This window comes from Neofelis nebulosa, chromosome 16 (genome assembly GCF_028018385.1).
Source record: "Neofelis nebulosa isolate mNeoNeb1 chromosome 16, mNeoNeb1.pri, whole genome shotgun sequence".
NCBI classification, from domain to species: Eukaryota; Metazoa; Chordata; class Mammalia; order Carnivora; family Felidae; genus Neofelis; species Neofelis nebulosa.
The window spans coordinates 40,463,125-40,488,597 of record NC_080797.1 but is presented as its reverse complement, the minus strand read 5'-3'; the positions used below and the strand labels follow the sequence as shown (position 1 = coordinate 40,488,597).

General features: G+C 53.3%; 3 protein-coding genes across 6 annotated transcripts; 2 read left to right on the top strand and 1 right to left on the bottom strand.

Moving 5' to 3' along the window:
• LRRC59 (leucine rich repeat containing 59) lies at positions 1–13,046 on the top strand. Its single transcript, XM_058704339.1, has 7 exons — positions 1–328; positions 1,439–1,498; positions 3,276–3,434; positions 3,665–3,769; positions 6,859–6,931; positions 8,965–9,138; positions 11,072–13,046. The coding sequence occupies exons 1-7, from the start codon at positions 224–226 to the stop codon at positions 11,314–11,316; spliced, it is 921 nt and encodes a 306-aa protein (XP_058560322.1). The 5' UTR covers positions 1–223; the 3' UTR covers positions 11,317–13,046.
• EME1 (essential meiotic structure-specific endonuclease 1) lies at positions 12,815–20,286 on the bottom strand. Of its 3 annotated transcripts, XM_058704337.1 has the most exons (10): positions 20,033–20,285; positions 19,041–19,150; positions 18,142–18,950; positions 17,925–18,052; positions 15,592–15,681; positions 15,383–15,504; positions 15,068–15,191; positions 14,712–14,827; positions 13,750–13,939; positions 12,815–13,519 (listed from the first exon to the last, which is right to left on the bottom strand). In XM_058704337.1, exons 3-10 carry the CDS (start codon positions 18,923–18,925, stop codon positions 13,343–13,345), a joined length of 1,731 nt encoding a protein of 576 aa, XP_058560320.1. In that variant the 5' UTR covers positions 18,926–18,950; positions 19,041–19,150; positions 20,033–20,285; the 3' UTR covers positions 12,815–13,342. The 3 variants fall into 3 exon arrangements, with proteins under 3 accessions (XP_058560320.1, XP_058560319.1, XP_058560321.1); XM_058704336.1 differs by lacking the exon at positions 19,041–19,150; XM_058704338.1 differs by lacking the exons at positions 15,592–15,681; positions 19,041–19,150 and having other exon boundaries at positions 20,033–20,286.
• Positions 20,287–20,342: 56 nt separating this feature from the next.
• MRPL27 (mitochondrial ribosomal protein L27) lies at positions 20,343–25,372 on the top strand. Of its 2 annotated transcripts, none has more exons than XM_058704342.1 (4): positions 20,343–20,469; positions 22,577–22,708; positions 23,122–23,189; positions 24,973–25,372. In XM_058704342.1, exons 1-4 carry the CDS (start codon positions 20,430–20,432, stop codon positions 25,177–25,179), a joined length of 447 nt encoding a protein of 148 aa, XP_058560325.1. In that variant the 5' UTR covers positions 20,343–20,429; the 3' UTR covers positions 25,180–25,372. The 2 variants fall into 2 exon arrangements, with proteins under 2 accessions (XP_058560325.1, XP_058560324.1); XM_058704341.1 differs by lacking the exon at positions 20,343–20,469 and adding an exon at positions 20,663–22,162.
• Positions 25,373–25,473: the final 101 nt, after the last annotated feature.

The following is a 25,473-nucleotide window of genomic DNA, read 5'->3' as shown; positions in this document are numbered from 1 at the left end:
GTGGACACGGAAGTGGTCGTCGTCGCGGCTGCACCGGTGGGAGCGGGGCGCGGGGCTCAGAGTGCAGCGGGCGGTCGGGCGGACGGCGGCGTCTCGCACCTGCGGCGGCGGCGGACGCAGGCGTTGTCGGTTGGGTGCGAGTCCGCTGAACCGACGAGCGGCTTCTCAGCGCCTCTCCTGCCCGTCGGAGCCCCGGAGCCGGCACCGCTCAGCCGGCGTCACCATGACCAAGGCCGGTAGCAAGGGCGGGAACCTCCGCGACAAGCTGGACGGCAACGAGCTGGACCTGAGCCTCAGCGACCTGAATGAGGTCCCCATCAAGGAGCTGGTCAGTACAGTCCCGCGGGGCACAGGTGCCCACCCGAGACTGGCGCTGGCCCCTGCGCGGGCCGCCTCCTTTCCCACGCCTCAGTTTCCAGGTCTTAAAACCAGGTGGGAGGAGTGGGACTCGGTCCTCGGGCGCCCACCCCTGCCCCCAGTTTTCTTCCTTGGATGTACACGTGTCACTTTGGCGCAGTTCCAGAAGATGAGAAGGAGCTGCTTGTTCGGCCCTGAGCTTTTTACGGGTCGGGAGTGAATCTCCCCTCGTCTGGGGGCTTTCGCAGCGCTCAGCTCCGTGCTTGACTCAAAGTAGGCGCCCACGGTGTGGTTGCTGGCTGCATTGGGAGAATGAATGAACAAATGAATGAATGACTCGGCCGAGAAGTAGGCCTCTGGGTAGACCTGGGTGTGGCCCAGAACCGTGCATTTCTAGGAAGCCGGCCATCCCAGCCGGCTGTCCCAGCCCTGAGGCGTCCTTCCTTGAACTCTGCGAAGTGTCACTGCGGGGTCGGCGAGGGCTCTTCCCAAATTCCAGCTTAAACTGGCTGGAATCCGGGCGCTGCCGCCCACCCCACCACCCCGCTCTTCCCAGGCTCCCACTCAGGAAACTGAGGCCTGAGGTCCCAGAAGGTTACACGGCTGGATTGTTGCCAGGGTAGAGTTAGATCTTAGTCCCCGCTTTTCCCGCCGGGTTTCCTACCTGCACCCCCCACCCTAGCATTACTTGGGATGACCTACGTTTTCCCCACTGCCTTTAACGAATTGCACTTGGCTCTGTAGTGCGGAAGTTAGAACAGATTTCCAGTTTCATTGCTTAATCTCTTGAGTGCCCTTGGCAAGCTAGTTAATCTTTATGCCTAGACCTCCTCATTTATCAAATGGTGATAATAGTTCCCATCTTCTAGGGTTATGAGGATTAAGACTGTAATGTAAAATACTCGCCAGGTAGCAAGTGCTGATGCACGCAGCTGTTGCTCTTACTACGTTATATTTCAGTGCCGATTTTTAAAGGCCTTTCCTAGTTGTGGGAATTTTCTCTGGAAATTGCCTCATTAGCAGATGTCACTGAATCATTCCATGTGCTGGTCTGACATTTTGTTCTTGTTCCTTTTCCTAGGTTGCCCTCCCAAAGGCCACCATACTGGATCTGTCCTGCAATAAACTGACTAGTCTACCGGTAAGAGCGGCAAGCAAGCACAGTTCCTTCTAGATCCCTGATGCCGCTTCTCCTTCTTGTTTGGTTTTTTTTTTTCCCATTTCTTTAATGTTTGTTTATTTTTGAGAGAGAGAGGGGGAGAGAGACAGTGCAAGTGGGGGAGGGGCAGAGAGAGAGGGAGACACAGAATCTGAAGCAGGCTCCAGGCTCTGAGCTGTCAGCACAGAGCCTGACGCGGGGCTCAAACTCATGAACTGAGATCGTGACCTGAGCCGAAGTCAGATGCTCAACTGACTGAGCCACCCAGGCACCCCTCTCCTTCTTGTTTAGAGGAGTTAGGTCATAAGGCGCAATTTCAGGACAGGCCCTGCAGACAGGCTGTGACTGAATCGGAGCATGCTGGGGGGTGGGTGAGGTGGGGTGGATTGTCTCAGCAAGAAGGGAAGCAAGGCTTCATTCTTCAGAACAGTGGGAAAGTCGGGCCACGAAACACTAAAGGCAGCAGAGTGCTGGCTGAATCACTTATTGGGCTCATCTTTTTTTCTGCCTTATTTTATTCCTTTGAAGAACAGTTTACCTCTCTATTGGGTAGAGGAGATTAGAAGCCATTCCGGAAGTTGCTGTGCAGCGCAGGGAGAAAGCTGTTTATGAACAGCCTCCTTTTGATGGGGAACAGGAAAAAAGTGTGGTTTTGGGGGACTACCATATTATTCTCCCAACCCTTGAATTACTCGAGACACTTTTTTTGTTCAACACAGCCAGTCTGTGGTCAGATCCTTTTGATTTTTCTTGCACAACTTCTCCCAGTTCTCCTCTTTCATATGCTTCGAGATTTCTTCAGTTCACCATCCTTTATACCCGTCTAGGCCCTGGAGTGGTTCAGCCCTTCAGCCTCTCCGGGGTGATAGCCATTCTCCTCCAGAGCGGTGCTCCTTCCTCGTTGCCTTTTCCATCCATCACTCTGGCCGTGTCACTCCCTGACGTACTCCACTGGGCTCCGGCTCAGGGACCGAGTCTCAGAAGTTGGCAGGTTATTCATCGGATCATTAGTCTGTTCCCCTCTCAGTATTCTCCCGGGCCTCGCTCATTATCCGCGGCGTCTTCCTGCGGCTCATCAGGAACCGTTTTTTCACACTGAAAAAGCAGCTGAGGTCCCGCTGCCCCTAGGAAGTATTCCATGTCTAATGACAGGATGGTGGCAGTTCCGTGCAGCCTGATGCTGCTGCACACTTTGTCGGGAGTCACTCCAGCAGCCCCTGGTGCTCTTTTCGGTCTGAACTCAGTTGTTTGTGCCTTCCTCGGCAGTACAGAATCACTGGTGGTTTCAGGTCCCCGGAGAGCATGAGTAGTGTCTCTTAGCCGAGGCCGGAGCTTGATTTCAGGTGGGTACTGTGCTAGGTGCCGTGAAGAACAAAGAGTGACACTGACTGCTTAAGGGGCGCATCATCTTTCCAGGAAGGCGGATGGTTCCGTTGTGTTTCGACAGCTCCTGTGAAAGGCGAACACAGGGTGCTGTGAGGGCACAGGAGGGACCCCCCTCATGGCTCCAGTCGCAGCGAGAACAGAGCATGAGGGAACACACTTATTTTGTGCCCACTTTGTGCTACGTCCTTTTCCACGTACTTCTCACTGCTTGGCACCAGAGGGGCTGAGTGTTAGCCGCACTTCATCCAGGGTGGAACAGCCGGTGGCAGGTGGGGTCAGGGTTTACACGTCGGTGCCTCTGGCTCGCGGGCTTCTGCAGTGGCTACACCAGAGTGTGCGCCCGAGGCTTAGGCGCTGTCTCTTCGGGTCCTAGTCGGATTTCTGTGGCCTCACACACCTGGTGAAGCTGGACCTGAGTAAGAACAGACTGCAGCAGCTGCCGGCCGACTTTGGCCGTCTGGTCAACCTCCAGCACCTGGATCTCCTCAACAACAAGCTGGTGACCCTGCCCGTCAGCTTTGCTCAGCTCAAGGTAACGGTTCACGAGGCAGCGTTCCACGGTCGGGTGAGGCACGGGGCTCGGGGGCCGATGGAGCATGGCTGTGAGGAAGGCTGGCGGAAATGCCACCTTGTTGGTGCTGCCTCGCACGGCTTTCCCTGCAGCTGGAACACACAGGGGCTTTCTTCCTGCTCATTTTGCTCGCCTTGAGGGACTCTCTTGTGAACTTGGGCTTAGCCAGCCTCTCTGTTCTATCCCTTCAGAGCCTGAAGTGGCTGGACCTGAAGGATAACCCCCTGGATCCTGTCCTGGCCAAAGTGGCAGGGGATTGCTTGGATGAGAAGCAGTGTAAGCAGTGTGCCAACAAGGTAAGCACGAAGCTCCCCCGGGTCGCCTCTGCCATTCCCCGGGGACTAGCCTCTGCCTCCTCTTGTTTTTCCCTCCCAGGGCACCTGTAGCTGTGTGTTGATTCGAGCACTGAGGTCCCAGTGAAATACGGCTGCTATGAGCCTGTCAGGCAGAGGGACCTTTGTTTCTATGTTGACGTTACAAGTAGCAGAACAAGACTGTCTTCTCTGCTGCAAAACTTCCGTTCTTAAGAAACCAGGACCTTGGGGCGCCTGGGTGGCTCAGTCAGTTAAGCATCCGACTCTTGATTTTGGCTCAGGTTATGATTTCTTGGTTTGTGAGATCGAGCCCCATGTGTCAGCGCAGCGCCTGCTTGGGATTCTCTCACTCCCTCTCTGCTCCTCCCCCACTCGCTCACGCACTTGCTCTCTCGTGCGTTCTCTTTCTGTCTCTCTCTCTCTCTCTGTCTCTCTCAAAATAAATAAACATTTAAGAAACCAGGACCTTGCCCGATCCCACATTACACTATTGACAGTTGTTCAAATGGGACAAGAAGGGTAGGGGCTGTGGCCTAAGTCGCGGTGGTTATAGGAATTTTGATAACGGTGTCAACATTAGGATGCTGTACCGATAGGCAGACACGTCCTGGGCAGATCTGATTTATTTCAGTCAAGTCATCTGATAGAGGAGCGAGGAACCAAAGGCGGCACGGAAGCAGACACAGCCAGCAACCCTGAGGGGGCCTTGTGCTGCTTCTTAAGAACGACACCACGCATCTCTCACACTCCAGCCACAGTCCCTCTTCCCTCCAGCTTTAGAACAGATTGCTGCTGCTTCAGCTGAGCACCAGATGACTTACTTGGGCATGTTGAGGAGGCTTGATGAACAGAATAGACTTTAAACGCTTTAGATTTAAATCCTAGAATTGATGTCAGTGAGATGTGGGCACGGTGGGGGGGTGGGGGGTGCGGGTCTCTAGGTGAGGCTCAAGAATAATGGCCTTGTCTTGTCATTAGCTCAGGGCTTCTGAGAGAGTCTCATCATCTCTGTCATCCACTGGCACAGGAGATCCAAGTACAAGGTCAGTGCAGCCAGGTAGCCACGGCAACAGCTTGCCCTTAGCTGAGAACAGTACAAGTGATCGGTGAACTCCTGGCGCTTTAGGAGTGATGTGTGTTCTGAGGAAGAACGATAGCTGTAAGGGATGACTCTCCCTTTGTCCTGCATGCTTTGTATTTCACCTCATGCTCCTCATAACCCCGGGAAGTAGATATGACTTCCATTTCTCTGACCTGAGAAATGCCCAGTACACACACGTTTCATTTCTCCCTTTATTCATTCAACTAGTAATATGTGAAACCTCGTGAAATTGCTCGTACTCTACAAGGATAACTTCTGTTGAGCACAGAGGTCTTTAGTGTTAGCACATACTTCCAGACGGAGCTCCAGGTAGCACATTGCGTTGTGGATATGGTAACTAGAGCCGCGCTCCCCGGCACTGCTGCCCAGAGCAGTCTCTGGCACACCTTTAGGCGTTGTAGTAGCGTGGCTTGGGCCAGCCAGAACGAGGTCAGTTGTCCCTGGGAGATAGCGTAGATCTCACCAGCCCTGACCTTGTGGCTGCATGGGTCAGCTGTAGTCACTGATAAGCCTGGTGCGTAGTACAGCACCTTTTAAAAATAATTTGTTAGCTGGAAAGCATTCATCAAGTGCTTATCAGAAAACGTGGACTGGGACCGGTGGACAAAATCCACCCTCGGGGCTCACGGTCTGCACCAGAGGAGTCGCTCCTTTTTCTGAACTGGCTGTTTTCAGCTAACTCCTGATGTATTAGGGCCTGGGGAAAAAGGGAGGTCTCTTAAACCTCTCAGCTCTTTATTTAGCGACCTGTACACCCCTTAAAACCCCCTGAATGGTTGGTGCTTACTTAGTATTTGGAATTCAGAGTGAGACAGGGACTTTGAACTTGGGCTGCCTCCCACCATCAGGCTTGACCTTCCTGCAGATCCTGCACTCCTTGTTGAGTGGCCATTTTTTTTTAGTAAGACTGACTCCCTTCTGAGAGGTTGCAGCAGGTTCAAGGCCTGGGTTGCTCAGGACAGGGTTCCTTGTGGCTTCAAAGCAGGCTCTTGCAGGGAGCCTGAGAGGTTGAGTCACTTGCTAAGGTCACAGGGTCCGTAAGTGGTAGCGTTAGGATTGTGCTGGGCTCTAAGCTTTCACTCTCCTCTACAAACAAGGGATAGCTTCTAAAAACACAGCCTGAAAAAATAAAGTCTTTTACCTCCTCCCCTAACCATGCCCGTAGTGAGAATCTCTGGGGCTGTTTTTGTCAGGGGCTGTCCACGACTGACTGGACGAGGATTTGAGGGGCTCTGGGAGCCACGGCTTTGAGCGGTGTATGGGCCAAATGGCTCTTGGCTTCCTCCTAGAGGCTTCCTTAGTTTGTGTGCTGCCCTGAGTGGGACAAGCTCAGGCCCAGGAGCTCAGAAGACCAGTCCTCTGAGCTGTGCTACCTTCCAGCCACGCGAGGTGGACAGATCACCCCCCGTCAGCCTTGGCTTTCTTCCTTTTGAGGTGGGGATCCAGTCAGTCGTTCATCAAACACATACTGAGTGTCTAGCCCGCAGATGGGACGGTAGTCGCCACCCTTAGGGAAACTAGCATTACGTCTGACGTAGGTAAGAGGCCTCCCGAGGACAGGGAAGAGCGGAACTTTGTAAGGTGGCCGAGGGAGGGAGGTCAGGAAGTCAGAAAGTCTCGGTGGAAGTGCCGTCCTGCCCACCACCAAGAGTTGCCTGGGGCACACGTGAGATCGTGCGTGTGACAGGGACTGTAAAGAGCAGGACTCCTTCCACGCTCCAGTCGGCAGTGGGTTTCACAAACGTGTTTGCTCACAGCTTTCGTGGCCTGGGCTCAGCTGGCCCTTCTCCAGCTAAGGCCGGCTTAGTAAGGTAGGAGACGAAGACAGGATGGCCTCCGTTAGCTCCGCGCTGCCGCAGGGCTGTGCTCACCTAAAAGGAGCCGTCGTGCTTTTGAGCCTCCTGAGCAGACGCGTGTGCCGTGGAGCCCCCGGCTTGGGCTAGTACAGATCTCCGCTCCCCCTTTGCAGGTGTTACAGCACATGAAGGCCGTGCAGGCTGACCAGGAGCGAGAGAGGCAGCGGCGGCTGGAAGTAGAACGAGGTAGGTGCCGTCCCTCCGCCAGCCATCTTCCCGTCCTCGCCCTGCCGCTGGCTCCCACGGGTCAGGAGCCGGGGTCCGTGGAAGCATCGTGAGGAGTAGCATGGTGGTGTATGGTGTCATCTGTGTCCAGTCCTGGCTTCTCCGCTGAGCTCGAGAGTCCGGCAGCCGGCTGGGAGGGTTAAGAGGCAGCTCAACTTGAGCGTGGCCGAGACGGTCAGTCCCCTGCGAGCCCTCCCGGGGGTCCCCTGGACTAGACTGTCACCATCCCTGTAGTTATTCAAGCCTGAAACTGGAAAGATGTCCGGACGTCTGTCTTCAGTTCCCCAGCATCCAGTGTGTCAGCAAGGCCCGTGTGTGATGGTTCCTCCACCCCCGGGCCCTACTGTAATTCAGCCTCCGCGCTGTAGACCCCTCCCAGCTCCGTGGCCTGTCTCCACGCTGGTGCCCCTTCCGCACGGCAGCCACAGGGATCCCTTTACGACATAAGTCGGTGATGCTGCTATTTGCTTAAGACGCTCTAATGGCTCCTGATTGAATTTAGGATGAAATTCAAACTTAGCTCCACAGACGACCGGGCCCACCATGGCCCCAGGCCTGCTTGCTTCTCCAGCTGTGTCCGGCACCCAGGGGAGAGAACGCTGTTAACTTCAGCCACACGAGCCGCTACTGTTGCTCGAACACGCTAAGTCCGGTCTTACTGCAGGGGCTGTGCCTGGTTTCTTCTTCGGGTCTTTACGCGGCTGGGTTCATGTCCTTGTCTGCTCAGATGTTGCCGTAGCTTTACCGTAACCCCTTCCGAACCACCCAGACTTGGGCAGCATCCCTCCCGTCACTCCATCACAGTCTCTGTTACTCTCTTTGAGGCGCATGTCGTTGTCTTTTTTCTGTTTGTTCACTCGTTTGTCTCCGTCTCTAGAAGGTCTTAGGTGCTGGAACCCGATTTGTCTTCACTGCTGTATCTCAAGCACTTAGCGCAAGGTTTGGCGCACGGCGGGCGCTCCGTTGACTGGCAGATGTCTGAGCCCCCTTACTGGAGGATTCCGTGTTTGGAGGGGGGAGGACGTGCTTAGTACTGGTCATGGGCAGATCCTGAAAGAGCCTGAGTGACACCGGGCCTTCTCACATGCGTGGCTGCTGTGATGCTGTATTTCCTTGGACCACTGCTGCTTGACTTCCTGCCTCCACATGTTCTCTCCGGGTGGGGTAGAATGTGCTCTTGGCATTGTCGTTGCCCAGCTGGAACTTGGAGCTTGTTTGTACACAGAAAAGCAGTGGAAAGCTCCAGTACTTCGCACACTACAATTCGGCTACATTATGGGTCAGATGGGCTTTTAAGCCCAGAAAGACATTTAACTCCCTAATTTGTGGCATTCTGGCTTTGGAAAAATGTACTTCAGGCTTCCAAATAACTAATCTGGAAGTGCATTTTTAGAACCCAGTAATTTGTAAGCTGGGCATTGGATGTAAACGTACTTGAACCGTGAAGTAAATCAGAATGTGTCACAGATTCCTGAGTGGGAGCCTAGAGGTTCCCTCTGACAAATGATTAGTCTTGCTTTCTCAGGAAAACATTTCCATCGTGTCTAACTGTGAACTTGAGTGCTCACTTTGTCTTCTTACTTGCCCTTCCCATGCTACGTTCCCTTCTGAAGCTTGGGAAGACAGGAATCCCATAGAATCATGGTTTCTTCTCTTGACAGCCAAGTTGTATAATAAGGGTGTCCCTCTGTGCTTTCTGAATCACCAGGCTCGTCACCCGTGCCTTCCTCATGTACCCTTGTTACATTACCCTAATCTCTCCACTGCACGGGGCTGGGAACCTTTCAATAATCCATCCAGCAAACCCTGAGAGCAGTTTACTGTATTTGAGGGAGGGCTTACTTCCTGGAGAGCAGGAAGATAGCTGTCTCCTTAGGACTGCTTCAGTGACCTGTGGCATAAGGGAAAGGCCAAGCCCGTGCTTTTAGTCACTCAGGAAAGCACTCTTGCAGGTTTGTGGGTGAGAAGTCATCTTGGGGTGGATTTTCCTGCAGAGGCCGAGAAGAAGCGGGAGGCCAAGCAGCGAGCTAAGGAGGCGCAGGAGCGGGAGCTGCGGAAGCGGGAGAAGGCGGAAGAGAAGGAGCGCCGGAGAAAGGAGTACGACGCCCTCAAAGCAGCCAAGCGGGAGCAGGAGAAGAAGCCGAAGAAGGAAGCAAATCAGGCTCCGAGTATGTTTTCGCAGTTGCAGGGTTCCGGCGGGGGTGCCGCGGGGGCACTGAGGGGGCAGTGAGCGAGGCTGCAGACCTGGTCAGATCCAGCATGCTCTCAGTCCTGGGAGTCACGTGGAGGGTTTGCCTACAGGGGGTCGGGGGGGCTGTCCTGGGGAGCAGGTGCTTACGTGCAGGTGTTTGGTGAGCCATGGCTTAGAGCGTTCCCAGAATAGGGAGCTGCCCTTCCTTCTTGTAAGGGTTGGATGGCAAAATCGCCATAAAGCGAAGATTGCATGTGGTCACATTACCCTTAAAAGTTCCTCGCATCATCTGTGAAGTGCACTTGGGCATTCTGAGTGCACGGTACCGTCTCAGAGATGCCAGCACTACCTCTGGTTTTCTCTCCAAGTCGGAACAGAGCGCCCTCTTTTTGCTTGAACACCAGAGGAATCGTTTTGCTGCCTTCAGGGAGCCATGCTGTATAAAAAACACAGTGTTTTGCCTGAATATACTTCCAGTTGGATTTGTGTAGGGACATGGCTCCATATATAGGGGAGGATTGTACACCTTCTGGGCCAATGGGGCCTGTGAGGGGAGAGGCCCCTGAGCCGGGGAAGGAATTCTGTAGGGAGGGTGAAGGCGTGGGGCCCGGCTGCGGCTCTCCCTCGCTGGCCTGGAGCAGGTTGCCTGGCCCCCGTTCTGTTTCCTTGTGTAAAACGAGGATTCCACCTCCTCACAGGGTAGCGACAGCTTTAAGCAAGAAAACCTATGTGACGGGATCATGCAGTTCTTGGCATGTGGGTGCTCAGTCAAGTTTTTAAAAGTTTTGGCTAAAAATCTCAAAACCAGGGGCGCCTGAGTGGCTCAGTCGATTAAGTGGCCAACTTCGGCTCAGGTCACGGTCTCACCTCGTGAGTTCAAGCGCCGCACCGGGCTCTGTGCTGACAGCTCAGAGCCTGGAGCCTACTTCAGATTCTGTCTCTCTCCCTGCCCCTCCCCCGCGCGAGTGCGCGTTGTCTCTCTTTTTCAAAGATAAATAAACACTAAAAAAAATTTTTTTTTTTAATCTCAAAACCGGTTTTTATTTTATTGTATTTATTTTTTTAAAGCATTTCAAAAATTTTATTATTTTTTAAAATGTTTATTTTTGAGGGGCGCCTGGGTGGCTCAGTCGGTTGAGTGTCCGACTTCAGCTCAGGTCACGATCTCACGGTCCGTGAGTTCGAGCCCCACGTTGGGCCTGGGCTGATGGCCCAGAGCCTGGAGCCTGCTTCCGATTCTGTGTCTCCCTCTCTCTCTGCTCCTCCCCCGTTCATGCTCTGTCTCTCTCTGTCTCAAAAATAAACGTTAAAAAAAATTTAAAAAAAAATGTTTATTTTTGAGAGAAACAGAGACAGAGCATGAATGGGGGAGGGGCAGAGAGAGAGCAAGACACAGAATCCGAAGCAGGCTCCAGGCTCCGAGCTGTCAGCACAGACCCCAGTGTGGGGCTTGAACTCACAAACCATGAGATCATGACCTGAGCCGAAGTCAGACACTCACCCGACTGAGCTCCTCAAGCACCCCTCAAAACCAATTTTTTTAAAAAAATTAGAAATGTAATATATATACTCACTCTAGCATTGAAGCAGCATTCTAACTGTGCTTGTTGCCCCCTGAAAAGCCCCTCCCCTGATCCCGAGGGACTCTGGGGACTGAGCTCCGTGAGGCGCCCGGAATGACTCCTCGTTCTGAGTGTATCCTCTTGAGATCCACTGGAGGAGGACTTCTGTTTCGGGCTCTGCATAAGCAGAGGGTTTCAAGAACTCAGATGGCCTTAAAAAGTCCTCTCGTCAGGGCCTGGGAGTTTGCCTTTGAGGAGGGGGTTCTGGCGGATCTGCCTCAATGGGTAGAGTACGGGTCGTCTCCCACTGACTGAACGTTCTTGTCCGCTGTGACTCTGTCCCTCCAGAATCAAAGTCCGGCTCTCGCCCCCGCAAGCCACCCCCCCGGAAACACACCAGGTCCTGGGCCGTGCTGAAGCTGCTGCTGCTGCTGCTGCTGTGTGTGGCCGGCGGGCTGGTCGCCTGTCGGGTGACAGAGCTGCAGCGGCAGCCCCTGTGCACCAGCGTGAACACCATCTACGACAACGCGGTCCGGGGTCTGCGCAGCCACGACATCCTGCAGTGGGTGCTGCAGGCCGATTCTCAGCAGTGAGCCTGTCCTCCACACCTGCTGCCTCCCAGCCTTGGAGCTTGGATTCCTATGGAATTGGGTTCTGCTGGACACAACCTCTTTTTAGCGTCCGACCTACCTGCCATCATCAAATGGCTGCCGATTGGTACTTGAGATCCCCTCTTTGTAGGACTTCTCCGTTCCTTGGTCAGGGTCCCCTGGCGGAATAAGAAGTGAGACGTGGGGACAGTTACCTGCATGCCTAAAGGAATAGGCTTGGGGTGGGGAGAGGGAAAAACGGCCTTTTCTAGTTGTTCTACAAAGCTGTGTAAAGGCAAGGCTCGTTTCTACTAAACGGTCAGGTCAGCTGTCACTACATTTATACTTTTGTATGTCACAAACCCTTTCTTTCATTCCTCCCTGGGCAGCCAGGGCAGATCAGGAGGCAGTGTGATTGGGGACTACGGGAACACCATACTCGGCAAATCTAGCCTAAATTGGGAGGGGTGGGGGGGGGGATACCTATTTTCTTAAGGACCTCAGACATTTTTAATGACCATATAAAACCTCAGGCTGTGAAAGGGACTTCAGGACCACCCAGTCCAATAGAACACTTGCAGACAGGGAAACTGAGGCCTTCGGTGACTTGCCTATGGTCTCCCAGCTAGTTGAGGCAGAACTGAACTCCTGCTCCAGTATCCTGTCATTTTGCTTCCATAATAATGTCAGGAGAGAACAGAAGTCACACCAGAACTGAGTGTCTCTCAGCTGGGGTGTAAAATCTTTGACGGTAGGCAAGCTTCATGTCCCACAAATAGAAATCTCATAGCCATGAGGGTCCTGGCAGCTCCGGTAGAGCCCTGCCCCCGGCTCATGTGGCTTTCGCAAAATGGGGACGGCCCAGGCTCCTTGCCTCAGTTTTAGAGCATTAACTCCCTGATTGCCAGTAAACAACGAGGTGGACCATTGCAAAGCCATATTGTCTCGGGCAGCTGTTGGTAGTTGGTGCGACAAAGTAAGTCAAAGTCAACCTGAAAATTCCAAAGTTTCATGGAGATGGACGTCTAGAATTGTTTGGGTCGAGACCTAGAACCACCTCTGCAATGAAGGGAAGCGAGTGGCACCACGGAGTTTAAAAGTGGTGCACTTCCTAATGACCGGCACAGACGGGCAGGACTGTCCATCCTCTTGTCTCCCAGATTATGCCTCTGCTTGCTCTGTGGCCTCCTTGGCCTCTCTTTTTCACAAAAGCCGGATGAAGGGAAAAGAAATGGTCATCATGGTGCTCATTCACTGAAAGGTCCCAGTTACGAGCTTCTTGTCTCTCCCTCAGGGGAACAAGAACCTGTCATGGTTCAGAGACAGAGTGAGGTCCAGGGTTTTTAGCCTTAGTGGCTCATTTGGATAGGATGGCCACTTATGACCATCCTATTGGAAGAAGTGACTTGTTCCTTTCTCCCTCCCCAGATAGCTCTGCTGCAAAAGCCCATACCTTACTCAGAATCACTACACATTCCTTAGTCTTCCTCCAAGCTCCAGAGCCATTGGTACAAATGCTTTATTGAAACTAAATAGTACGTGACATGAGATTAAGAGGATATGGAAGTCCCCACACAGGGGCTGGTTGAGGCGGCTTCAGTGGGTGTAGGAAGGCAGGGCACACCCGGCCCTAGTCAAGTCAACCCGCTGAGGGAAGTTCACTCATGATCTCGAGATTTGATGCTGAGGTTCTTCTGGATTTCTACAATTATTAAATATGTGTCTGAGTGGTCTGTCTTTGTTTCTTTGTGTTTTGAGGGTTGAGGGCTGGCTGGGGGAGGGGTGATTTGTGCACGGCAGCTGGGTTTTTGCTAGGAGAGGAAAATTAAAGGCTTGTGAAGGTAAACACAAGTATCTCAGCCATCTGTCCCAAGCTGACAGGGAGACTTCTGCAGATAAGGGCGCCCAGGGAACAGCCTGTGGTCCGACCCAGGCTTGTGCTTCAAGGAGGCGTGTCTGGTCTCTTCCTGTGGCCAAAGGCGGAGGAGATGCAAACTTTCTTTGTCATCCTTGTCCCCGAGGGCTGGCATCAGTCTGCACTGTCTAAAGAGAGAGCTGGCTGCAGAGTGGTCATCTGAAGGTAGATCCGCCTGGAGAGCTCTGGTCCAACACGGCGGGAGGTGGAGGTCACACCTTCCCCACGGCGAACCTGTATGTCCGCAAGCAAATTCTGGCGCTCTTGCTCCGAAAAACACCGCCTGTAAGCCTGCAAGTGGCAAGTGACCTCTCAATACTGTACCATCCAGTCACCCTTGTGCATCCATAAGGGGGCAGTAAGCTAGGGTGTTGGGGAGGAGAACCTGTCCTCCCCGGGTCAGTGTTAACTGCTTTTAGCAGGCCCACACTGTGGACCACCGGTGTGCTCCAAGGAAGCCGCCTGGGAGTCCACCGAGGCCACGGGGTGCCAGGTGGGGGGTGACCCCTGCAGCAGCATACCTGGACCAGACGCTGCGGGGAGGGATAGGTGTCCACAATGGCACTGGCCATGTCCAGGCTGACTCTGTTCAGCTGCTGAATCTGTCTCCTCCAGACCAGCGCGAGCCCCCTGCCAGCTCGGTCAACCTTTGCCCCTCCCGCCCAGTCACTCTCCAGGCAGAAAGAGAAACTGGTTTGATCTCGAAGCTTCCTGTGAATAGCAGTTGAAGAGTCATGAGTCAGTCACTCCACCTGTCCCCTCGGCTGGGAACTTAAAAACCCTCCCTCCTTCCACTGACCCCCCCAAGAGGCAGGCACAATGTTGTATCTGGCCTATTTGAGTGCTTTGTTCCCAAACACCGCTAGTTGCTGGTTCCCTTAAAAACAACACCTAGTCCTTTCCATTAAGAGAGAAAACACCAGGAAAGTACCAGATTGTTTCACATGCTGAAACTGGGTTGTGTCGACCAGATAGCAGTGTGCACAAGGACAGACACACAAGGGACTGGGTGTCAGGCAATCGGGGAACCTGGTCCAGTTCTAACTTGCTAGGAGCTTAGACAAGGCACTCTCTTAAGGCCTCAGTTCCCTCAGGTATAGAATGAGGAGGGACTTGGCCTGAATTGTCTCTGAGGTCTTTTACTAACTCTAAATTCCGACCATGAACACTCCTAGAACTAAGTAGGCTAAAAGTTTGTTTCATGAGGGCTTATTACACTGTGACCTGCCATGTAATGAAACCTGGCAACTTGGCTTACTGGTGACCCAGGGCAGCCTGCAGGCCACGAACTTACACATGAGCTAAAGCAGAACATTTTACAGGCGCAAGGCTTGAGGGCTCCTCATGAGAATCCCCAGCACAAGGTCTGCTCCTTCCACCGCCAGCTTGACCGACAATGAGCCGGCAGCAGACCCCAGGGGAAGAGGACATCCGCACAGAACCAGGCCCGGCGGTGGGGTGGAGACTTGCTGGGGGCACTCACTTGAAGGGCGCCTCGGCCACAGCCTTTGTAAATGCACAGGCGAAGTCGGCCAGCTCTTTCCAGCTCTGCACGATTCGGGCCTGGGCTTCGGTGTATAGCTGCAGATCCACCAATGCCTAGACACCCAAAAGCGGGATGGGCTGGAAGGGCAGAGGGACTCGGCCTCGTCGAAGTTGCCCTCTCACACCCGCCGAAGCTGCACCCCAGCGCCTTGGCTCCCTGTTTTAGCCCCTTCTCTCCTACTCGGTGCCAAGGCAGAGAGTCGTGTCCAGCAGGCACTTTGTTCCTTATCCACAGCAAACTGGGTTAGGGGAGAGTGAGAGCCCAGCCCGACTCAGGCAACACCGAGTTCTTACCTCTTCCACGTCTACCCTGGACACCATTTGCCCTGCGCTGGCCTCTGGTTGTCTCCGCTTCTTCTCCTTGGCCTGTTCTCTGTTTGCCACTCCCGGTTTCCTTCTTCTTGGAAGATGGGGAGCGCTGGAATGGGGGGCGGGGGGAGGTCAAAGAGCAGCAGCTCCGGGCTGAGCTCAGGCAGGAAAGGGGTGAAAAGACCAGACCAGAGGGTCCCACAGGGCTTGCCAGGGAGGACCCAGATCTGGGATGAGTAAGTGCACCCCGACGGCCCAAGAGCTGCCCCTTTTCAGGCTGTCTCGAGGACAAATTCAAACCTGAAGCATTTCTCCTGGTCCACAATCACCAGGGACAGAGCCTTCCCAGCTGTCCTCGCTGTGGTGTCAGTTACGAAGCTCCGGAGTGTTTCCTTCCCTTTCTCAGAGTCACCCAGGCTTCCCTGCGCGAAGGCAGACGCTGTGTTAACGTCTGTTCCCTAGAGTCGGCCCTCTGTCCCGTGCCTCGCGGGACACTCGTCTCTGCCCACCTGCTTGAACTTGTAGACCATGGACACAAACGCCTCTGCCAGGAGCAGCACCAGGACCATCGGTTCCTCCACCCAGCCTTCCTCTCCATCCTGCCAAAGGACCCGGGACCCAGCAGAGAGGGGCAGCTCAGCAGTCGCTCAGCACCCGTGAGAGAGACCCAGGCCTTCTGGGTGATGAACTTATTCCCATCAGCCGAGCCCACTTGTGCAGTATTCTTCTGGAATGAAGCCGTGGTGTCCAGAAACGGTAACCCGTGATCCTGTCCCTCCCAGTCCTCCCCTGCTCGACCTTGGCATACTGCATCTGAGGCGGTGAGTAAAAGGTGTGGAAATGCTGAGAACTGCCAATGTTTCTGGGCGCTTTGGATAGGGGGGTGGAGGGGAAGGAAACTCTTCCAGAGGGGTTGGTACAAATAAGTAACTTGCTCCTTGAGGGTAGATGCTGACTGGGAGCTGAGTGGCCCTTACACACACACAGGTTTTGTGTGACAGAGGTAAGAGCCACAGGGGAACTTCCGCCTGGGAGAGCACCTTCTCTTCACCAGGGCCAACAATCCAGTGTCACACAGTGACCGGGAGCGGGGCCAGTGCAGTTTTCTGACTGGGTCCCTGGAAAGAAAAGCCAAGGCCTAGAACAGAGCAAAGTGCAGTGGGAGGAGCTGTGGGTTCTAGTTCCCGCTCAGCTGTGCTCCTCTGACCTGCCTCCCCCCGCCTGTGATGTGGGGGTAAGAACTCGCTCTGTGCGGGGTGACTGGGGTGACCGCGACTGACACATGAGGGAGAATGTGGAAGTGCCTTGAAAGGTTAAGCTGCGACATGGATATAAAGATTTGCTAACAACCCAAATTAAAAAGTGTGCAATTAGGGGCGCCTGGGTGGCTCAGTCAGTTAAGCATCTGAACCTTGATTTCAGCTCAAGTCACAATCTCACGGTTCGTGAGTTCGAGTCCTGGGTCAGCCTCTGTACGGACAGTGCGGAGCCTGCTTGGGATTCTCTCTTTCTCTCTGCCCCTCCTGTGTGTGCTCTCTCTCTCTCTCAAAAGAAATAAAATCAATTAAGAAAAAAAAAGTATGCAATTGCCCTAAATTATTGAGCAAATGAGAGCCAAATGCGAGGAAAAATATTTTTAAGCAGGCTCCACACCCTAAGTGGGGCTTGAACTCATGACCCCAAGATCACGAGTCAAGTGCTCTACTGACTGAGCCAGCCAGGTGACCCAAGAGGAAAAAATCTTAACGTTTTCATCTAGAAACTCTTAAATGAGGGGTGGAGTATTGTGGATTCACAGACCAGATGAGTGGAAGGCACAGCAGCTGTAGTAACCTGGGAGCCCGGGCCAAGGAAGGAACATTTGCTGTGTGCCTGCTACGGGCCGGTGCTTGGTTATCTTAGTCCCCACGACACGGGGCACCCAAAAGGATGTAACGGTGTCCTCATTTTACACATGAGGCACAAGAAGATGAAATAATTTGCCTAGGCTCATAGCCATAAAGGCCTGGGGCTGAGATTCAAGCACAAGCCCACCCATTCCCAAAGCCCAGCTAGAGAGAAGTAGAAATCCTGTGAGAATTACCTTCTCTCTGCCCCCCATGGATCCCCTCTCCCTCCTTCCCCACTCTGCTCCCTGCAGGAGGCCGCATCACCAGGCTGTCTGGTGCAAAGGTTGGCGGGGAACCCAGGAGGAGATTGGAGGGAGGGAGGGAGGGAGGAGCGAAGTCGAGATATTTCCCTGGCTCCCTCGAGATGGGGTCACTTAGGGTTTGCTACCTTCCTCTACTGGAGGTCAAGCCTCTCTCAAGGTGGGTGCTGTCTACATTTCTCTCTCCTGGATTCTGATAACCACTTCTCCCCTTCATCCATTCAGGCCGAGGTATGGTAAGAAACATGTCAGTGGTTCTCAACCAGGGGTGAGTTTTTCCCACAAGGGATGTTTGGCACCATCTAGAGACGTTTTTGATTGTCATGCCCGGGAGTATGCTAACTGGCATCTGGTGGATAGAGGCCAGGGATGCCGTTCAACGTTCTACAGTGCACAGGACAGCCCCCACAACAGAGAATTATCCGACCTGAAATGCCGACCGTACCTGAGGTGGAGAAATCCTGAGTTAACGGTGTTATTATTACCTTGAGGTACTGTGTCGTCCCTTGTCATTTCCTTGTAGCCTGCCTACGCTTTAAAAAATGGATCCTTTATTATTAAATCTTCCTCAAATTATCCTGAGTGTGCCTTCTGTTTTCCTGCTGGGACCTTGCCTAATATTCTTAACAATAAAAGCACAAGTATCGGGTGGCTCGAAGAGGGGAGGAGAGACGTCAGCCAGAAAGCTGCTACCTCAGCTAGCCCGGCCCTTCTCCTCCAGGTGATGCTGCAAGGCACGGCCTGTGCCTCAATCACACAGCGGCACTCCATGGACTGCAGCGCCCCGAGGAGCTGGCCTCCGCCTTCCATCTGTAAGAGCACTGCAACAGACGACAGGAAAGGCGCTATCAGTGGGTGGCCCAGGAGCAGGAAGGGCCCAGCACAGGATGAAGACAGTTGCCAGGAGCACCTGGATCCAGCCCCACAATGATGTGCCTTAAGCATTCCTCGGGCCTCTGAGCTTTCAGCCTGTTCACCAGGGCCACCTTCTTCTGCCTTTCCTGTTGTCTCAGGGTACTCTCCTTCTGGCTTGCTTGTCCCCGCGGCTGGCATCCCCGTGAGCCTCTCCTCTGGACCTTCTGACCATGCTTGGTTCTCTTCTGAAGTGGGGGGGCTTCAGCATTTGTTTTGGTCGCTGTCAAGCTGTCGCTCCGCACAGGGCAGGTGGCTTGGAAGGCTGGAAGCTGATGGCACAGACGGTCTCCCACAGGGTCCCTGTTACTTGATGAACATCTCTCTGAGGTGCCACGGAAGGAGGCACCAGGGACCTTTGGAAAGGACTGTTTTTTCCAGCCGCACGATGCTCCTTCAGTACTCCGATGACCCCACACAGTTTGAATCGGGGAGCTAGCGTCCTCAGGGCTCAGCTGCTTGCGGGTCAGAAACTTACATGTAAGCCTCTGGGCCAGGGGGATTAATTCTTCCTCATCCTCACTTCCACTGCTTAGCACCCTGACTGGCTCCGTTTGTGGGACAGGTTCCGCTATGTCTGGGACAGGTGGTGTATCTTTCAACTTTGGTGATGGAGGACGGGAGGCCTCAGAATCCGAGGTATCAACCATAACAATCTTCTCCCTCTGAGGCTGCCCCCTCTTCGTTGAAGACGCTTCCTGCTTCAGAAAGGCAAACGTTGGCAACTCTTCAGAGTCACTCTCACTGGACTCCAGCGACAGTGATGACTTCATTAGAGCCATCGATAGGCGCTATCAAATTAATTCCCTAAAAGGAAAAAAAGAGATGAGACACAGACTAGCACCGAATTCAGTCCATTGGACACGTTCTGTGGCCCAACTTTACGGAAATACGCACGGTATCTAGAGAAACAGAAAAGACAGGATGCGGTCCCAACACATTCAACCTGGAACTCAGCTGTCTGTAGCCGAATGGGACGCCTCAAATCCCTTCTAGGTCAAGGCGACCTATAAACAAAGTGGAGATTACCATGAGAAAAAAAAATTTTTTTTAATTTTTTTTTTCAACGCTTTTTTTATTTACTTTTGAGACAGAGAGAGACAGAACATGAACGGGGGAGGGTCAGAGAGAGAGAGGGAGACACAGAATCTGAAACAGGCTCCAGGCTCTGAGCTGTCAGCACAGAGCCTGACGCCGGGCTTGAACTCACGAACCGCAAGATCATGACCCGCAAAATCATGACCCCAGCCGAAGTCGGACGCTTAACCAACTGAGCCACCGAGGCGCCCCTACCATGAGAAAATTTTAACGCCAAGACTCAACACCACCCCTGGTTGATCTCTGCGTTTGACATGCAGGTTATCAAGGCATCCTTTCTTGGATATTTGGTTCGCTTCTGGGTTTTGCCCATTATGAACAATGCTGCCGCGAACATCCATCTCCACGTTTTCGTGGGAGCGTGTTTTCAACCCTCTTGCACATACACCTAGGAGTGCAACTGTTGGGTCGGGTACAAGAATCCGTATCTTTGTTTTTTGTTTTTGTTTTTAATTTTTTTTTTCAACATTTTTTATTTATTTTTGGGACAGAGAGAGACAGAGCATGAACGGGGGAGGGGCAGAGAGAGAGGGAGACACAGAATCGGAAACAGGCTCCAGGCTCCGAGCCATCAGCCCAGAGCCTGACGCGGGGCTCGAACTCACGGACCGCGAGATCGTGACCTGGCTGAAGTCGGACGCCTAACCGACTGCGCCACCCAGGCGCCCCAAGAATCCGTATCTTTGAATAAACACTCACTAACACTGTAGGTGTGACCCCCGAATGAGCCACCTAACCTTCCCCAGCCTCGCTTTCCAATGTAGCAAAATAGGGATGATAACAATACCTACGTGGTAACATTGTTGAGGAGTAAAATCGTGCGTCTACAGCGTTCGGTACAGCACGAGGCACACACGCTAAGCACTCAGTAAACACGCTGAATGCCTCCAGAGGGACCTCCTCCCGGTCCCCTCCCTGGGTCTCGCATTCGTCCGGCAAAACGAGGCTGCCTGCCAGACGCGCCCGGCTCGTCCGCACCGCGCGGCACAGCCCCCGATGCCCTGGTCACCCAGGCCCTGCAGAGCGGTGCTCAGGAGGCAGGCCCCCGCTCGCCGCCCGCCGCGCCAGCACAGCGACGCTCCCCCGCCACTCCCCGCGCCACTTTTTCAACGGCCGCGAAGACCCCGGAAGTAGATCGCCCGGTAGCGGAAGCAGGTCTCTAAGACCGGAAGCGAATGTACGGCAAATATGGCGTCGGCGGCGCTGGCGCTGAGGACGCGGGCGGCCGGTAACGGGACGCCGCGGCTGTTGCGGGGCGAGGGGTGCCGGCGGAGCGGGGGCCCTGCAGGGAGCCTGGGGGTGGAGGCCGTTCTCTGCGGAGGACACTGGGCGCGGAGTCGGGCGTGTGGGAGGGCCCACGAGCTTCGAGGGGCGACTGTCACCGGTCACGTGACACGTCTCGGGCGGCCGGCAGTGGGTGGTGGATGGTTTGGGGGAGCACGTGTTCTTCCTTTGCCGGGCGCGCCAGTACAGCTTCCCTGGCGCTTGGTGACTTGGGCACCTCGCTTCCACTCCCTGGTGTATTTGGATCCCTTCATCTATAAATACTGTACATTGGTTCCCCCCCCCCCCCCCCCGCAATAACCCGCTCGGTCTCTGTGCTAGACTGTGGTTCGGTGTTGGGGATCTCAGCAGAGAAGATGAAGACAGTCTCTGTCCCCCGGACGGGTTCTTTCTAGTGGAGAAGCCAATACATAATAAGCACGAACACAAAATGGTTTTAAATTGTGACACGTGCTGTTAAGGAAAGCAAAAATACGTGTGTGGGGGGTGTCTTTTCTGGGCGCGGGGGGTTGGTGATTAGGGAAGGCCTTTCAGGAGGTGACATCTAAGTTAAGACCCAAAGCACGATAGGAGGCCTAGCCCTGTCAGAGAATGAGGGGCAGGAGAGTGACTCACGCCAGTGTTACATTTTGAGAAGCAAACAGCTGCTCTTACGTGAATTTAAAGAGGGTTAAGAGTGGAAATGAGGAAACCAGATGGGAAGCTGAAATGGGAGCCTTGATGAGAGAGGATTTCCCCAAGATGCTAGTGTCAGTGAACTTGGAGGGAAATGGTGGGTGGTTTTTAAGATCTGTTTGGGAGATAGAGCCCAGAGTTTGTTTGCTGGTGAGCTGGATATGTGAGATGAGCCAAGGGAAGCGATCTGCAAGGTCTTGATTTCTTCCTGAGCAACTGCATAGGTAGTCGCATCATTTACTTTGAGGTGAAGGATGGGGAGTAGGCTGAAAGGCAAAGATTTAGGAAAGAGAAAATGTAGGTAAAACAAAAGCCCCATTCTTCAGCTTAATAAGAGGATGAATAAACAAATAGGTTTAAAGGTAGATAGATCCCGGTGCTGGGTATTATAACATGTCTTTCTGAGTATTTATATCTGGTCCTTTGCCCCAGCTACTCTCTGTGCTCGTTAAAACTTCAGAAACCTGGTTTCAGGAGCACTGAACTTGAAGGCTCCGGGGACTCACAAGACTTCTCTAAAGACTCTGGCATAGCCCTGGCTGTGTCCGGAGACCTGAGAGCAAGGACTGCCAGCCCTGTGCTTGTCATATAGCAAGGGGCTTCTAGCTTGGTTAGTGTGAATTTTAGTTCACTTCCTTTTGCAAAAGTAAATGCCGTTGAGCATTTCGGAATGCGTATGGGGAGGTCAGGTTGTCAAGGGCAGGGTGTCAGTCTTGGCTAGGACCTGTGCTGGATAGGCTTGCCCAAGAGAATCTAGCCTTCTGAAATGGCTGGGAGCCTGTAGGAGCCACCCTCAGAGAAGCTGCCCTTTTTTTTGTTTACATGTATCTGGTGTGCAGTAGATGGGTGGATGGCTGAGAAAGTGGTGGGTGAGGCCAAAGCAGGACCCTCTGTCTGGGTGTCCTGTTGCTGGGCCCTGTGGTCTGGCCCCTCCACAGTGCCTGGAGCTTTGACGACATGTGGTGAGTGAGGCTGAAGCCAGCAGCTCTGTGGTGTCCTCTTGATGGCTTACCTTTCTGTGGTGTTTGTCTCTCCTCAACAGGACTGAATGTGTCAGGACCCAGGGCACATGGTGTTTATTTATCTTCCGTGAATATTTCACTACCCACCACCTCCCCTGGCCACACACACTCTTCGCATGAGTGCATACACCCTGGACAATACAAGGAACGACTTGTCCCCTGCGTGGGAGAAGGCCAAGGACTTGCAGACACTCCCTGAAAACCAACACAGTCAAGTGGCATTTCTGCTCACATATCTTCCTCCCCTCCCCTGCCACTGCCCCCCTGTCACCTCTCAGCTTAGCAGATGGCCCATTGAGGCAGAGGAGGAGTGATTGGGAGCCTCTCTGAACAACTTTTCTGTTCTGTCTGCAGTTACAACCCTGCTGGGCCCCCCTCAGACTGCGTCTCTTGCCGTCAGACATGCATCCAAGAAGACAGGCGGCAGCTCCAAAAACCTGGGTGGAAAGTCACCAGGCAAACGCTTTGGCCTCAAGAAAATGGAGGGTGAGGGTGTGCCTTGGCTTCCACTTCCCACCTGCCCCCTCCCGTGCTGTCCCCAGCATTCCTTTGCAGAACAGGAAAACCACGCACACTCCTGGTCCTCTGCTCTGCACTTAGCTCGCCAGAGTACTTGGTTCCAGATTCCAGATGCAGAGAAGACCTGGGGCGGGGAGGGGGTCCTGAGGAAGAGCAGATAGCTGTGAACCTGGGCCACGTGACTGGAGAGAGAAAACTGGCAGAGGGAGACCCGGGGCTGCTGCTGCATGAAGAAATTGACTTTGTCCAGGGTCAGGCTTAGAGGTCGGCGTGCGGCACTTGGTCCAGGAAAGCGAGGGCCGGTGTGTTTTCCCAGCAGTTAGCTGTGCTGCCCCAGCACTGGGGCCCAGAGTCAGTGTGCTTGTGGACTTCTCTTTTAGATCACTACGTTCATGCCGGCAACATCCTTGCGACTCAGCGCCACTTCCGTTGGCACCCGGGCGCCCATGTGAGTTGCTCCTTGGCCCTTTCCCCTTTTTTCTTTCCCAGGACCACCTCTCTGTGCTCCTAAGCATGATAGTAAATAACAAGACAGTTGCGTTTATTGGGTACTTATCAAATGCCAATCATCATTTTGTTTGCTGGGCCTGCATTATCTCGTTTCACCCTTAGCCCATCCCTGTGATGCGGTAGATGGCACCTCCATTGTCCAGGTAAGATGCCAGAGACTTAGAGAGTGGAGGGGTCCACGTGACAGAGCTGGGGTTCATGCCAGGGATGCCTGACTCCCGGTCACTGTGCCTTGCCTTGTGTAGCAGCAGCTTGGTTCTCTCGGGTCTCCTTTCTAACCCCCACCTGTTAGAGGAGGAGACGCTTAGTGATTTGAGATATTTTTTGAATCTGGGGGAGCTAATTCCAGTGTATTCCTTTTTCTTTCTTTCTAACCGCTCTTTTGCACGAAGTTAATAGATGGCTGAAAAAGATAGTTTGGATTTAATAAATACAGCGGACATGCAAGAAATCAGGTCTACAGCAGGCAGGGATTTCAGCTTCAGCAAGCTGGGATTACTTTCTGACGTAGGAAAGATCTTTGTCAATGCAGATCGGTACGAGACTCTTCACGTTATCTTAAATGTTGGTTTGGTTTCCTTTGGAATCCGTTTCCCCTACCGCCCCTTTTTTGGCAATTTTAGGAGGCGCCAAAAGACTGATAGTAGCCAATACTTACGTCAGAAATGCTAATTTGTATGTGAATTGATTGTCCTTGCAGTAGCTTTGTCTTTTAGAACTTGAGACATTGGCTGTGTGGCTGTGTTAACTCTTGGGACTTGCCAAAGTAATAACAGCGACAATAACAAAAGCTAACATGTTTTGGGCTAGGCAGTATTCTGAGCTCTTAATGATGAACTCATTTAATTCCTCGAGTTGACCCCATAAAGCAGTTAACATCACCCCCGTTTTGCAGATGAGAAAACCCAGACACAGTGAAGTAACACAACTCGTCCGGGTCACACGATAGTAGGTAGTCGTGCTGGGATTTGAACCAGGCACTCTCGCTCCAGGGCTCATTCCTTTAATCAGAGAAATACCGAGTACCGTGTTGCCAATCTCAAGCTCTTAAAGAAAAATGCCGAAATACGTACAGTTTACAAACCGTGTATGCAACTCGTAGTTTATTTAGTTTATTCTCTGCTCATAGTCTTCGCCCAAAGAACAGCTAGAAATAAACAGCTGCCCTGGCAGGTGAGGGTTAACCGAGTTGATGCACATATCAGCGGATACCATTGGTACTGCTGTTATGTTAGTGTACGTGTTGCCATAGATATGGCCTTGCTCCGTCCTTCCCGTAAAGCCTGAACTTTAGAGATCACTGTTTGGATGAAAATATGGCAAACGTGTGTTTACTCTGACAACTCCAGTGCTTTTTCATTTTAAGCGAGGCAAGCTCCCAGGGGCAGTGATTAGGGGCAGTTTCCTCGGGCCTGGGGTTCGGGGATTTGTCTGGTGTGGCTTCTGGCCAGCTGCACGGACACGGGTCCAGATACCAGCCTTCGGGGACGGAGCAACCCCGTGGATTGGCTGTCGGAGTATTTGTTTTCCCCCTTCTGTCCCAGGGTCGGTAAAGAAGTAGAAGTCAAGGAAGTGCCAAGCAGTAGGAAAGGGAACCCAGGATAGAGCTTTCTGATCTCCCGTTTGGGCCCAGGGCCTGAATCCTTACGAGAAGTTTGTTCTGAAGCCCTGGGATGGACCACCTGGCCGTCGGTCCAGCTGACTGGGTCTTTGTGTTGCAGGTGGGGCTGGGGAAGAAGAAGTACCTCTATGCCCTGGAGGAGGGGATAGTCCGCTACACTAAGGAGGTCTATGTGCCCAGTCCCAGCAATGCGGAGGCTGTGGACCTGGTCACCAGGCTGCCCAAGGGTGCTGTGCTCTATAAGACTTTTGTCCATGTGGTTCCTACCAAGCCTGAGGGCACCTTCAAACTGGTGGCTATGCTTTGAACTCCTGGTCGAGGCCGCTGGACAGAGACTGGAGCCCAGGTGACAGGAGAGGATGGCAGCGGCAGAAGTCAAGGGTTGGCACGACAAGGTCTGCTGAGGACGTCTGTTTGGTGGTGATTGCAGAAGACTCTGAAGTGACTGGCTTTTGGGAGACCTGACCTGGGGCCAGAAATAAAGTGTGCTGGAGTCATGAGTCTGTGCTGTGTGGGGATAAACCTGGATGGCGCTGCTTACTGGTCTTTTGGCCCTTACCCACGTTCTGTAGTGTGCACCACGGAGCACCCTGAAAGCAGA